Consider the following 14,908-nt stretch of genomic DNA (forward strand, 5'->3'; position numbering starts at 1 on the left):
TCATCCACAGTGAGGTAACCCTATCACAGAAAAACACACTTGGTATGCTTTTGGGAGCGATGGCCATGAAGCCCTCCATTATTTATGTTATTATTATGGTGAGCATTAAGTATGCCTGGGTTCATGGAAAATCGCCAGCCAGCTGCAGAAGACTAATACAAATGTGGTGGTCAAGATGAATAATCATATGATAACGTGTGACGTTAAGATACCCAATGTCATGACCTGTAACCTTTCTGAAAAACCAACATCCTGCTGACTAATAGATATGAAAAACCCGTGACCTTTCTGACAACCTGTCAACACCAGCCAATTCTCTGACCACACGAATATTGTGTCCTTAGCGTGGGTAAATGTCTCTGTTACCCTTTTTATGGTACAAATTCAGCCTTGGGGAAAAATAAAATTGTCGCCTTGATCAGACACTTGTCTTGGAGTCCTTCTTCACATCTCTTGTCCCTCATTCTCTTCCAGGTACTCAAAACCCCTCGTTGACAATATGCACTCATTGATAAGTGGATATTGACCAAAACCTCGAATTAACCAAGATGCAATCTACAGATCTCAGGAAACTCAAGAAGAAGGATGACCAAAGTGCAGATGCTCCCACTCCTTCTTAAAATGGGGAACAAAAATATCCATAGGAGGGGATATGGAGGCCAAATCTAAAGCAGAGACTGAAGGAACAGCCATTCAGAGTCTGCCCCACATGTGGCCCATATATATACAGCCACCAAAACTAGGTAAGATTGATAAAGCTAAAAAGTGCTTACTGAAAGGGACAGATTATGCATCTCCCCTGAGAGACACATCCAGGGCATGTCAAATAAAGAGGTCAGTGCTAGCAGTAAACTACTGAACTGAGAACAAGACGCCCTTTATGGGAATTAGAAGAAGTATTCAAAGAGCAGAAGGGCTTGCAACCCCATAAGAACAGCAATGCCAACCAAATAAACCACTAGCAAAAGACTATACATGGACTGACCCAGGGGTCCAACTGCATATGTAGGAGAGAATAGCCTTGATGGGGCACCTGTGGAAGGGGAAGCCCTTGTTCTTAACAAGGTGGGACCCTCAGTGCAGGGGAATGTCCGGGAAGGGGTTTCTAAGTGGCATGGATTGGGGGACCATACATATGGGAGAGGTCACGGCAGGGGGGCTTATGGACCAAAAGCTGGGAAAGGGAATAACGTTTGAATAAAACATATATATCTATTAAAAAAACTGAAATTTAAAAAAATGATACTAATAACAAAAAATAATCAAAAAATGTGAATAAGAAAGAAATTTTAGGTTTTGGAAAAAGATGAATGCCAGGTATTTGAAAAACTGTATGACCATGGTAAACACTTTAATATACTTGAGAAATTTTTTACATGTTAATGAACTGCATCTTTTTTTTAAATACTGAATGGAAATACAGTCCCTTCCTGGCTGTGAGGCTAGGGATCCAGATGTAGAGGAATTCATTATTTGTTGGTCCTGAATCTTTGAGTCTGTTTCTAACTCAGCTTATGCCAAGGAAACTAGGTCAAGGTGATATCTAAGCCATTGACCAAACTATCTGGACTAACAATTACATGTGAAATTCCACCTTGTAAATGGGAGGAGAGGAATAAAAGATACCTTTAAGGATTTAAAAAAGATGAAATGTACCCAAAAAAATCCAATAAAAAATTTAAAATAAAAATAACTTAGGAAATACAAAATACTGGGGTGCCACTCCACAATCATGATGTGTTTCTTCTTTGATAGCTTACAGGTTAATTTACTTCTCTATAACTGTTTTCTTATTTAAAAGTAAGTAATGGCATCATCTGTGGAGTGGATGGTGAGAACAAAATCTTTGCCGAACTTGAATAATCGATCCCTCCTGAGCATGTGCTTAACATTCTAAGCACAGGGAAATTTCCTGAGGGGATGAAAAAACAAAATCCAAACATAAAACAGGAACAACAACGATGTAAAAACATTCTGCACTCTGGGTATGAAGGCATGTTGCAACTTTAATCAGCTTTGTAGGTATTTCTAATAAACACACAAAGAAACAAAAATCCTATCACAGTCCTAGCAGTTGCATCCAACAAAGAGAGAGCTGTGAGGTAGTGTGTGCTGCTTCTTTCCCCAGATACCCCTGGGCCTCAGGCCTGCACCCAGTGAGCTGGACCAAGAGCAGCCAGGTTGAAATTCCTGCTGCCATGGCAGGATTTTGCAGGAACATTTCCCTTTGACAACAAGGAACCTGTGTGGAGGAGACCTCTTGGTGAGTCCTCAAGGACTCTACATGTCCTATTCTACAGGGAGAAGCCCTGCCAGGTCTTTGGCAAGGCCAGCCAGTTGTATGGGGAAGTCTCTGGTCCTGTGGCAGAGGGCGAGGAATGGCAGAAAGAATGGCAGCTCCACTGAGAGCAAAGGCTACCCCTTCTAGGCCTATGACCTCCTAATTAATTTATCTTTCACCCGATGCCCTATTCACATTTTCTTACTATCATACAACTGTGATCTTGATGAGCAGCTGGTCTCTTGTTTTCTTAATCAGTTCTTTGTTGTCACAGACGTTTTTAACTTACTCCAGCCCCTGAGACTTATTCATACCTTCTGTATGCAGTAGGACCCTTGGTGGGACTGTCATCTCAAAAATAGAAGCTTCGGTAATCCAAAAGATTGGACTCCAGTTTACCTCAGGCCAGGAAAGAAGTCAGCCATCATTAGTAAAAGAGCAACGGAAAAATTACATAGGAAAAACAAGTGGCTTAATCAGAAGAAAAGATCCTCAACTTCTAAGGCCCGCACATCTGCACCCCTCTCTTCTGAGCTTTATATAGTGATGTTGTATAACTCCAGATGGTAGTAAAAGGCAGAGATCTTCCCAGAAAGGTCAGACATGATTTTCACTCTTACATCTCTGAGATGGGGTGGCATTATAGTACACATTCATGTTGAATTATTATAACACCTATGATAAGAAGACAGAATCCATATATCACAATGCCAAATAGACGCCCCCTGAACGTATGGACCCATTAAAATTGAGGTTCAACCTGAACTCAGGCCATTCCACTCCCGTCCCATCCTCCTGATTCTTATGTTTGCTACAAGTAAAAGATCATGGTGTAGTCCCCAATATTCTCATGCCTAGACTTGTCTATTCACGAAGAATGATATTGGAGAAGTGATGGCTATATAGTTACAATGTAGTAACACAAGGTTCTGGTTGACATTTGCTCACTGATGTCCAATTTAATTGTCTTGTTATATTTGAGAAAGGGTGGAGGTCCTACATAATATATAAAACAGACAGAAATTTATTATTTTCTATATGCCCTGTAGTTGATTCCTATATTCCCAAGTAAAAGGAGTTTTTATTGCAAAAAAATAGGATTATAGACCATTGATTTTGTGAAATACATGGATATGTAAATGGAAACAATGTCGGCTTTCTAGGACTGCACAGTAAGCAAATATTTCCAGGTTTTAAACACTCAGAGGTATAGAAGAAATATATTGCCCTCCAGAAAAAGGGAAAAGCTTAGGAATCGAAAGACATGTCAATGCATTGTCTCGAGTAGTAGATTTACTTTTAAGAAAAATCTCCCTCCTCCTTGGTCCCTAGAGATTTGGGTGCTAAGAAAAATCTGTTCTCCAATTCAGGGTTGTAAGCAACCCTCCCCAGCAAAAGCATTGTTCACTTCTAATGAAGCAGAGAGACATATGTAGCTTTGAAATAGAGGTTGCCAAATAGTATTCCCAGTGACACATGAGAGACTGGAGGAAAGGGTCCCCACAGAAATTCATCAGTTTGGGGAGAGCTGGATAGTAGGTAGGCCATAGAACTTTCCAGTGACATCATCAGTAAGCACTTCACTGGACACTCTATTGTATCTAAGAGATCCCTAGAATCTTCTGTGATGTCACCAGTGTTGTGGTGACACCAACTGCCTTTGGGATATTACTTCAGTTCCCTTTGGGTTCACAAGCAGGCATGTTTCGCCAGCTGCTCAGGCTATTTCGGAAGGAAAGTGTTGAGCAAGGAGAGACCGCACCAGGTCAGAGGGAAGCTGACCCCCTCTCTAGTGAAACAGGAAGGAGGAAATCATTCTTGGGAAGGCTTGGTGAGTCGTGGGCAGAGTTGGGGAACATCCTCAAGGAGGTAGGTTTGAGATGTGCCTTCTAAGACTAGGCCTTACAAGCAGGAGCCTTGGGATTTTTCAAAGGCAAACCAAGAGTCAGGAGTTCCTGATCTTTAATTTGAGAGAAAGCCATAAAGTTGTAAGACTTCAGTGTCTTTTTTTGAAGCTTTTTAACTATTAGTGTCAATGATTGGCAGGAGGAGGCACTGTGAGATTAACAATGTGACCATCCATGGTTGGGAGTTGAAGCACTTCATCCTCTAGATTACTGTAGGTTACATGAGTCTCTGATGGCGAGAACAAGGAAGGATGCACCCCTAGTCATGAATTGAGTTCTCAGACACTTTGGGCTGGACCACACTTGGTTAGAGCTTGATGGTGCTAAGCATTATGAAGTCATTATGAACTCCAGGATTATCTGCTCCACATCTGATATGAGATAACAATGTCGCAGATGTTTATGTCTCAGTCAGATTATAACTTTCAGTGCCGGGGGTTGTGTAATAGTGAGTGTGGCATGTGTATGGCATTAGAGGTTGGGAAGAGGGACATAGCTTAAGAATCAACCTTTAAGAAAGCTTTTCTGCTCTTTCAGGGATTCACCCAGTCTCTACCATTTCCCCTTCCTCCACCTCCTTTTCGGATTCAGAATGATCTATTCTGCCCATGGGCCATCAAATATGCAAATTCACTTGGGTTTATCTGTCTACAGGTTTTGGTAGGAAGGCATCATCCCAAAATGTCATCAGTCAGCAAGAGGAGTGTCTAAAGGAACTGGAGGAACTCAAATTTGAAATCCAGAAGTGTCAATTCGAGAGGGATGAACTTTATCAAATCCTGGATCTTTATATCTATGATGAGTGGGACCACAGGTAGTCATTATGCCCAGTAACCTGTTCACTGTCTTGAGCTCTCTCTCTCTGCTACCTCAAGATTTACTCATAGCACGAGAGAGTTTCACCTCTCATCCTGGATTTTAAGGAGCCTTGGCAGGCATTAGCTTGTGAGATAAGCTAGGTGCTGTGTGTTTAGGGTCAACCTCTTTTGTACTTGACTCTGAGCTCCTTGGATTAGCATTGGTTCCTTCAACAGCTGGAAGGACCTGGTCACACTTGCTGCAACTGTGTGTGTGAATGAAATGCCTGCACGTCATCACTCTTTCCTCTGAATTTGTTCATTATACTCTGATTCTATGGCACCTCCATGGATGTAGTTGGCATTCTAAATGTGTTTGGATATGGGTTGGTATGTATGTATGTGGAAGTATATGTGGTGTTTACTCAGGATCAGGACGTCTGGGACCTTTGATGGGGTCTGAGGATTTGTTTGATCAACAGTTTGCAGGTCATGATAGTGATGAGTACGTGGAGGCCCACACTGATCAAAAGAGCACTTTGCTCCTTCTGTATACCTTGGTGGCACCCAGGACTCTCCCAAGGGGAGGAGGTGCTATAAATCCTCTTCCCTGTCAAACTTAGTTATGCCCTCTGAGAATTCATGTAACTATAGAAACCAAGGATTGAGTATACCTGCTTTCAAAACAAGAGAAATGTCATCACAGCTTTCTCTTGGGCCCAAAGCTGTGGCACAGACTGGAGGAATCTTCTTCCTGAAATAGTCAATTCCATCATGCTCACCTGGCCAGCTCTTGAAGGTCAGGTCCCTCCAACTGGTACCGTGACTCTGTTGTCCTGTGCCCAGGATAATAAACTTAACCAGTACAAATACTTTGAAGGAGCAAGTATGTGATACATACTGAGTTTAAGTAATAGAGAGAACAGTCTGATTTTACCTAATTTGTTTCACCTGCTTTGATCTTTAGTTTTTTATTTTTTTAACTATCCAGGGATTGTTTATTGTGACCTAGAAATGGTCACTGTGGTCTTGACCGTTGTTATTCCCAAACAGGCAGCTCTCAGGCTCTGCCCCCTCCTATATAGTGAGTCTTTGCAGAACCATATCTCTCAGGATTCCAAGGAGTCCTTATTACAAAACAAGTGTTTGCTTATTTACATAGAAATATTTTCTGTGGATTGAGTCTCACTGTTGGGTTTTGGTCTGGTTTTTGACTTTGCCATTTTCTTCCCTTCCACCATTTCTTGAATTTGAAATTTTTTATTATATATTTTTATTTACGTTTCACCTAATTCTGAAATCGTGAGTTCAAAACATTATTTGTTCATTTGGCCTAACCCAGGCTGCATGTCGAATTGCCAGTCCTTCAATCCGAACATGAGATGAGAATGATGGCTATGCAAATGATGACCAACTCAATAAGTGATGCCATGGAGAGGTACAAGGAGCTCATACAAGTGAACAGTTCCTACCGGTGAGTCGCTGACAGAGATGAGAACCCAGCACTAGGCTGGGAGTGCTTCTGTCCTGTATGACTTTGAACAAAAGTCAGGGCTCTGTTTCTGTAGTGTCTGACTCTTAACAAGAAGGCTGCCTCCTGGCAAGGGTCTTAGATTTGTAGCTCTTAGACTCAGATGTCCTACATGTGAAGGGTGTAGAAAACCCTCTAATTGTTATTTTCCCCATTTAATATCCTCTAGATAGAAAAGGTTTGCACCATGATGGGAATATCAATCAACTCTAAATCTTTAGGACTCTGACAGGAGATTTAAAGGTCTGTGATCCATTAGAAACACATGGAAAGATTGTATAGCTATTGGGTCTTCAACTACCCCTCAGAGGGGCTTTCCCCACAACGTGAAGATGGTTTCACCATACCATGGACATATGAGCTCCCTTATGGACCATTTCTTCTTCCTTGATTTATATAAACCGTCTTAGTGTCAGGATTTTCAGAAGTACTTTGATTCATGTGGAATGTGGATTCTGGATTTGACCTCCTCTAATTGGTGCTAACTTGTATAGTGTGGCTCTATTCTGGGGATTTCTGAGGATGAGGACCCTTGAAGGGATGATTGGACTTGCAGGAGTGACAGGCAAATAGAAGCTGGCTGGGTTTACCATTTTTTGTTTGTGGTTCAGCATCAGGCAATCCCAGCTCCTGCGTGAACAAGCTCAATTGAAGAACGATATACAGATTTTGCTGAATGAGAAGAGAGAACTGCTGGTGGAGCAGACTGAACTGCCAGCATCCTCTGTGGATACAAAGAGGCTCTGTGAAGAGGCCGGAATGAACATCTGTGACCCCAGAGCCAAGCAACAGCAGGTAGGGTTAGGTCTCAGGGTCAGGTTGTCCTCAGGTCTTACCATAACCATAGACAAACCAATGTAACTGTCTATTGACTGATCCATGTCCTGTCCTAGGTCTCATCCAAGTGTTCATTTATGTGATGGTTTACAAGGCTTTCTGTGGAGATAGCCCCTTTTCAACAAACTGCATGTTTGGAAATCAAATGCTCCTGCTCTTCGAGAATCTGCACTTCATTAAGGGAGATAGGTTGATCACACAGCACAGCACTACATGCCATTATGTATGGAGGGTGCTATGTGGGAGCCCCTCTTTAGACCAGAACAGGGCTTTGAGGCATGAAGCAAAAGCCTGGAACTCATTTGCTTTACAGGGATCGTGTGAGACTCAGGAAGTAAGTAGTTTTCAAGGAGGAGAGCCTGGTGGAAATGCCAAAGAAATGGTTCTCATTGTCATTTGTGGTGGCTTTTGTTATTCCTCCCCTCTTCCCCTCTATAAGAAGATGGTGACTTCATGCTCCATAGATCATGGGTTACTACAGAGCCTGAGGAGCAGCATGTCAGTCCTGTCTTATTTGAGTGCTCCTGGAGAGTTCATATCTGGGCCTTACAATCTGAAGCTGGTTAGAAGAGCAAGGATGTGGAAAAGGTTTCTCAAAGGCTGAGGGTTGCCATGAGAGACTTGAGGCTTCAAGAAAAAAGTTATCAGTATATACCCCCAATTCTCGAGAAAGGTGCATTGCTGTGCTGACCTGCATCTTACGGAGCATGCGGGGAGGCCAGTTCATGACATGCAGTTTTGTCCAGTCATTATCTAACTTAGTCCTTTAAGCCTAGGTCTCTCAACAAACCTGAAGCTTCCTGCTTTGTGCTGGCCAGCAGTCTTTGCATCATTCGTCCAGTTCCAAATGGAGCCCCCTCTCTTGTTTGTCTCAACACATTCTTTTTTTTTTTTTTTCATTTTCTTTTTTTTTTTTTTTTTATTAACTTGAGTATTTCTTATATACATTTCGAGTGTTATTCCCTTTCCCGGTTTCCGGGCAAACATCCCCCTCCCCCCTCCCCTTCCTTATGGGTGTTCCCCTCCCAACCCTCCCCCCATTGCCGCCCTCCCCCCATAGACTAGTTCACTGGGGGTTCAGTCTTAGCAGGACCCAGGGCTTCCCCTTCCACTGGTGCTCTTACTAGGATATTCATTGCTACCTATGGGGTCAGAGTCCAGGGTCAGTCCATGTATAGTCTTTAGGTAGTGGCTTAGTCCCTGGAAGCTCTGGTTGCTTGGCATTGTTGTACTTTTGGGGTCTCGAGCCCCTTCAAGCTCTTCCAGTTCTTTCTCTGATTCCTTCAATAGGGGACCTATTCTCAGTTCAGTGGTTTGCTGCTGGCATTCGCCTCTATATTTGCTGTATTCTGGCTGTGTCTCTCAGGAGCGATCTACATCCGGCTCCTGTCTGTCTGCACTTCTTTGCTTCATCCATCTTGTCTAATTGGGTGGCTGTATATGTATGGGCCAAATGTGGGGCAGGCTCTGAATGGGTGTTCCTTCAGTCTCTGTTTTAATCTTTGCCTCTCCCTTCCCTGCCAAGGGTATTCTTTTTCCTCATTTAAAGAAGGAGTGAAGCATTCACATTTTGATCATCCGTCTTGAGTTTCGTTTGTTCTAGGGATCTAGGGTAATTCAAGCATTTGGGCTAATAGCCACTTATCAATGAGTGCATACCATGTATGTCTTTCTGTGATTGGGTTAGCTCACTCAGGATGATATTTTCCAGTTCCAACCATTTGCCTACGAATTTCATAAACTCGTTGTTTTTGATAGCTGAGTAATATTCCATTGTGTAGATGTACCACATTTTCTGTATCCATTCCTCTGTTGAAGGGCATCTGGGTTCTTTCCATTTTCTGGCTATTATAAATAAGGCTGCGATGAACATAGTGGAGCACGTGTCTCTTTTATATGTTGAGGCATCTTTTGGGTATATGCCCAAGAGAGGTATAGCTGGATCCTCAGGCAGTTCAATGTCCAATTTTCTGAGGAACCTCCACACTGATTTCCAGAATGGTTTTACCAGTCTGCAATCCCACCAACAATGGAGGAGTGTTCCTCTTTCTCCACATCCTCGCCAGCATCTGCTGTCACCTGAGTTTTTGATCTTAGCCAATCGCACTGGTGTGAGGTGAAATCTCAGGGTTGTTTTGATTTGCATTTCCCTTATGACTAAAGATGTCTCAACACATTCTTAAACCATTCACCTATTTTAAAAATAAGGATTAGATTTCTTCACTTTACCTGAACAGAGTTATCCCCCGCGGAAGATTCTGGATTGTCTTATTGGCTTCAGCATGATCTTGCATGGAATCCTAGAGTGCAACCCTCTGCTGACATTGCTTTGCTGACTATATCATGGGCACTGCATTCTTTCAGGATAGATTCCCTCTCAATATTGTACACAGTGCTGCATTTCAGAAAATTCACTGTATGTTATTTATTTAGCCTTTTTCTGACTGACATTGAGGTTGTTTTAATATCACTGGAACTCTAATGTGATCAAATGTTCCTGGGAACTGACCATGAGTCACTGTCTTCTCTGATGCTTCCAAAGTCTTCTATGAAGGAAACAGGGTAGCTTTAGTGAGGGGCCTATGATGAGTCAGCATAGAGCTCGATGGAGTCTTTTCCTAGAAATCTCTCTCTTGGGGATTTGATGTTGTGTTGTTTAGGCTATCTGTGCAGAACATGTAACTTACTTGTCGGACCAGCAAGTATCTGCATAGAAAGGTTTCCTGAAGTGGAAATGAGTACAGGCCAGGGCAGCACAGCCTGCTTGAGTCTAAGAGACTTGTACACAGCATTGTTCCCACTAATTCCTCACTCAACAGGAAATGTGCTGCATAAGAGCAAAGTTTTCATTTGTGCATGCGAGTGTGTATCTGTATGTCTGTGTTTGTGTGTGTGTTTGTGTGTGTGTGTGTGTGTGTGTGTGGTGTGTGTGTGGGTATATGTGTGTGTGTGTGTGTGTGTGGTGTGTGTGTGGGTATATGTGTGTGTGTGTGTGTGTGTGGTGTGTGTGTGGGTATGTGTGTGTGTGTGTGTGTGTTTGCAGTAGTGAAAGTGTGTTTCCCTCTATTTCCAAGTTTCATGAGAAAAGTACTCTAAGCGTTCACTTTACATCCATGAAACATGAAATAGAGCTGCCCAGTCATTTGGCATCTCCATCTAGCTCTGTATAGCAAAAGGACACTTAAATTACTAATTTATTCTGTTTCCAAAAATTTCAGAACACAATTATCTTGTGAAGTCTGGGGAAGGAGTGGAAATATGTTCAAGTGAGTCGTGTTTCACAGGGGTAACAAATGGTACAGGCCTAGAGCTTGCAGGTCCCTTTTTGTTATGGTGTAGAAGCAGGACAATAAAATTTTTTAGAAATGCAACCCCGAAAAAGAGGACACAAAAACACCTGTAAAGTTAGATTTTCAAGTGATTAGGGGCAAAACTACTGATCTGCATTGAAATCCTTTGGAGCACATCAAAGGAATGGAGTACTGGGAGGTAAGGGCAAGGCTTCTCTAGAAAAATCCATGAGTTTATTCTGCTTCTCTGTTCTTTGTGAATTGTGAAAGCCCACTGGAAGGTTGTGTCACTCACTGTGTCTTCTCCAAGGTTGCATTCCACATTGCCTGCTACCATTTCTTTCGAGCTACCTTGGCACACTACAACTTCCCCTGGGAGTTTGGCTTAGATTTTATTCATTGAGAATTTGAGTTGCTTGGAATTGTATCGTCATCCAGAAAAAGTCCCATAGCTATGCTGTGGTGCAAGAACAGGGCAGTTTCAGGAACCCCTTTAGGTGCACAGATAATCCAAAGCGTTCCCCTATGTTATCTGTGTAGCATTCTGCAAGTGCTGTCGATCAACATCATTGTCTCTTCAGTTAATTTCAGCCTCAATGGGTCAGGAGAAATGATGAGCTTCAAATGGGTCTGACAGTGTAAGAACAGGTAGCCCTATGAGAAGCCATGTTCAGAAAGTGGAACAGAAGTTTTAGTTAACCCAGTGATTCCACAACAAGGAGTAGGTATTGCCATTGCAACTAGGGAGCATCAATGTTGTAGTGGTCCCAGAGTAACCTTGAAGGAGAATCTATCCAGACGTCCATCAGCCAAGGAGTAAAAGTGTACCATACGATGGAGCCCTTCCATGCATACTGATTCAGTGTGAGGTAATCCATGCAAGCTTTTACTTACTTATTCAAATTATCTCTGGAACAATCACATTACGGGGAGAAAATTTGTTGATTTGGATCCTGGTTATGGAGATTTCCTATGATTCTAGCTTTGGGCATGAAGTCACTCAGGCTATGGTAAAGACAGCTCCGATTAGAAGAAGTTGCACACTTTGGGGAAAGTCTGAAAGAGTGAACAAGAACAAGAGTCTAGTCCACCACCAATATATGATCCTTTGCTGAGCAACAAGACAGCTCTACACAGCCTTTGGGACTTGCTAAGCCAGATTGTTAATGGAGAAAGAACCCTGAGTCTATGACGGTTTATGGGAGGACAGCACATCACTGACTGAGCTGTCTATAGGCTCTGGCCACTATGTACATATCCCACTCAACATTTGTTTTTATGCCTCCAGCGAATCCTGGGGAATCTTTACATTAAGCATTAATGTTCAGGTAGGAACACAGGCTGGAAGAAGCCATTTGAATATCCTTCCCTATATAAATACCCTTTTTGGGTGAATGACCACCCACATAGATTTCAGCCTCAGGCAGTTAAAGAGATACTCAGAATATAGTTCTGGTACAGTTCATGTGAATTTTGCCCATGAAACAATATATATGATCCTCTGGATTTCTTGCTATGTTCTACTCCTTTCTTCCTGTGATCTCTCCGGAAAGATCTGAGGACATTTTCTCTTCTGTCCTCTCACAAACTGCCTTGCACTGGCCATAGACTTACAGGGGTGCTGTTCTGTTTCTACATCACAATCACCTTTAATGTCCATGTGTACGCTGGGAAGATTTGCATGGAGCACATTCTCAGTGATTTCAAGATCTGTGCGGTGAGCATGGATTTGATGTGAGATGGCTTCTCTGTGTATTTGCAGATACAGTGGTTACAAATGGAAACTAGACGGGTTCCTTCAGTGCTAACATAATCAGAAAATTTACCTCAATTCTGGGCATGTTCTCCAGAAGGAATCCACATTGTATTCTAGGTTGCTCATACCCCTCTTGAACTCAGATTCAGACCCAGCTACAATGTTATTATTCAATGTCATATACCTGGACCAGTGGGGGAAAATGCTCATTTTTCTCTTAATCCCAGCACAGTGCATAGTCCACAGTTCAAATTCTAGCAGTGTTAAAAGCTGAGATATAAATCCAAGCGTAGGTACTCTATGTCACTTGGGGATGCAGGGACTGACCTCAGCTGACGGGTCATGCTGGATTGTCCAACTGAATAGAGCTGATGTAAGAGGGAGAGCTGAATTGACAACCACTCAATAAATCTTTATTCCCTTGCTCTGCTAGGTCTGAAATTCTCCAGCAGAAACTCGAACATGACACGGACCAGGACAAGATCTCCCTTGGAGAGAAGAGCTACAGGAGGAGAACTAAGTGTGCACAGCAAATACACCACTATTGCGTCTCATCTGTAGTGTCCATAGCAATTGTGGACTGCATTTTCCTCCTTTAGTTTAACTTCTTTGGATTGAATAGGCCGTACTTTCACCTCAGCCTCTCCAACAAGTGTGCACTTTTTGAGGGACTCAGAGAAGTGCTGATGCACATCAATCAAGAGCTGCTGGTCATCCAGAAAGACTGTGCACGTGTAAATTTGTACTTGTCCTGATGGGTCATCCAGAAGAGTTTCATGGAGATCAGTTCACAATATTGGAAAGTCTTTGTGACAAAGTCTGTAATATCATTTATACTCAGTATTGGTAGGCTTTTTCCTTAATACCCCCACTCCAACAAAACAGACCTACTTCCACTCCTCTTGAAAAGATTATTATCATCACTAACTGCTTGTCTACTATGTCTCCAAGGCAAGCCACAGGCTATAAGTCTATTCTGCAAAAGGAGCAGCAAAAGAATGCTTAGCGCAATTCTTCTATTTAAAGTTTGGTTAATTTTTAATTGTTTTGGTTATTTGGTTTTCCTTCTATTCATTTGAAGACTTATTATTTATCTGTTGTTGTTTTGTTCATTTGCTTTTCTATTTTGATAAGGATATAGACTGTATATATTGACTACCTGCATCTGGTTAATATCAAGTAAATTGGATGTATTCTGGTCAATAAAGGAGTAATCTCAAACTCTTCACTCTTAAGAACCTTCTTTATTGATCAACTACTTTAGTGTCAACATCTGAAGTCCCACAGCTATCAGGGAGGGATGGATCTCTGCTTTCTCATGGGGACTGGGCATCAAATCACTTCCCAGTCAGACTGAGATTCACAGGCATTTATACAGTCACTGTGCACTGTGTTTCCAACTCTGAATTTCAACTTCATCATGCATACATTACCCACTGTGTATGCTTGCTGTCAAATATATAGTTACCTCTAAATTATACTCTGTCGATGACAGTTTTGACCAAATTAATAGGATAAACATTGATTTTTCTGTAACACCTCCCAGGACATATAAACATGGTATAAGGGAGTTTAAAGCCATCGGGAATCCTGCACCCAAATCCCGGGGCAGAAAATGCTGAACACCCAGGAATGCAGATAATCCTGAGACCACAGGAAAGAAAGCCACTTCTGACCAGCTCTGCCCACATCTCTGGCCCAATATTAATCTGCATGATGCCTCTGGAAACAGGAATAGAGGAGCAGTCAGTGGCAGGAACCTGCTTGGTTCAGCCTGGGCCCAGAACCTACCTGGGCCCTGAGCATGTTTGAAGAAAACCATAGGCATACAATTCTCTGTTTCCTGACTGTGGCTTATTTTGATTCGAAGCTCAAAATACCATTTTGTTGTTGTTGATTTTTAGTTGGATATTTTTCATTTCGAATTCAAATGTTATTCCTTCCTTGTTTTCCAGAAATAAGTCTGAATACCATCGCCCTCCACCTCTGCTATAAAAGTATTCCCTTCACCAGCCATCCACTTTCCCAGCCTAGGCAGGACCAAGGGCTGCTCATTCTATTTGTGCCCAAGAAGACCATCCTCTGATACACATGCAGATGAGGCCATGGCACAGTCCCTGTATAGTGATTGGTACTGGTTTAGTCTCTGGGAACTCTGCTTGGCAGCCATGGTTGTTCTTATGGGGTTGCAAGTCTCTTCAGCTCTTTCAATCTTTCTGTAATTCCTCCAACTGAGGTCCAGTTCTCAGTTCAATGGTTTGCTGCTAGCATTTGCCACTGTATTTGACATGATCTGGCTGTGAATCTCAGGAGACATCTATATCCAGTTCCTATCAGCCTGCACTTCTTAGCTTCATCCACCTTATCTAGTTTGAAGGCTGTATATGTATAGGCCACATGTGGGGTAGACTCTGAATGGCCATTCCTCTAGGCTCTGTTTTAAACTTTGCATCCCTATCCCTTCAATAGGGATTCTTCTTCTCCTTTAAAGGAAGGAGTGAAGAATCAG

General features: G+C 42.4%; 1 protein-coding gene across 1 annotated transcript in view; it reads left to right on the forward strand.

The window, feature by feature from the left end:
* The first annotated feature begins 1,306 nt into the window (after positions 1-1,306).
* Positions 1,307-14,908, forward strand: part of LOC148003574 (disks large homolog 5-like) — a 46,272-nt gene continuing 32,670 nt past the window's right edge. The window contains exons 1-3 of the mRNA XM_087567927.1: positions 1,307-1,331; positions 2,162-2,263; positions 4,843-5,002. Coding sequence (XP_087424053.1) covers positions 1,307-1,331; positions 2,162-2,263; positions 4,843-5,002 — 287 coding nt within the window. The remainder of the gene's footprint in view (positions 1,332-2,161; positions 2,264-4,842; positions 5,003-14,908) is intronic.

The sequence above is a fragment of the Rattus norvegicus genome, chromosome 9, assembly GCF_021556685.1.
Source record: "Rattus norvegicus strain SHRSP/BbbUtx chromosome 9, alternate assembly SHRSP_T2T, whole genome shotgun sequence".
Taxonomy (NCBI): Eukaryota; Metazoa; Chordata; class Mammalia; order Rodentia; family Muridae; genus Rattus; species Rattus norvegicus.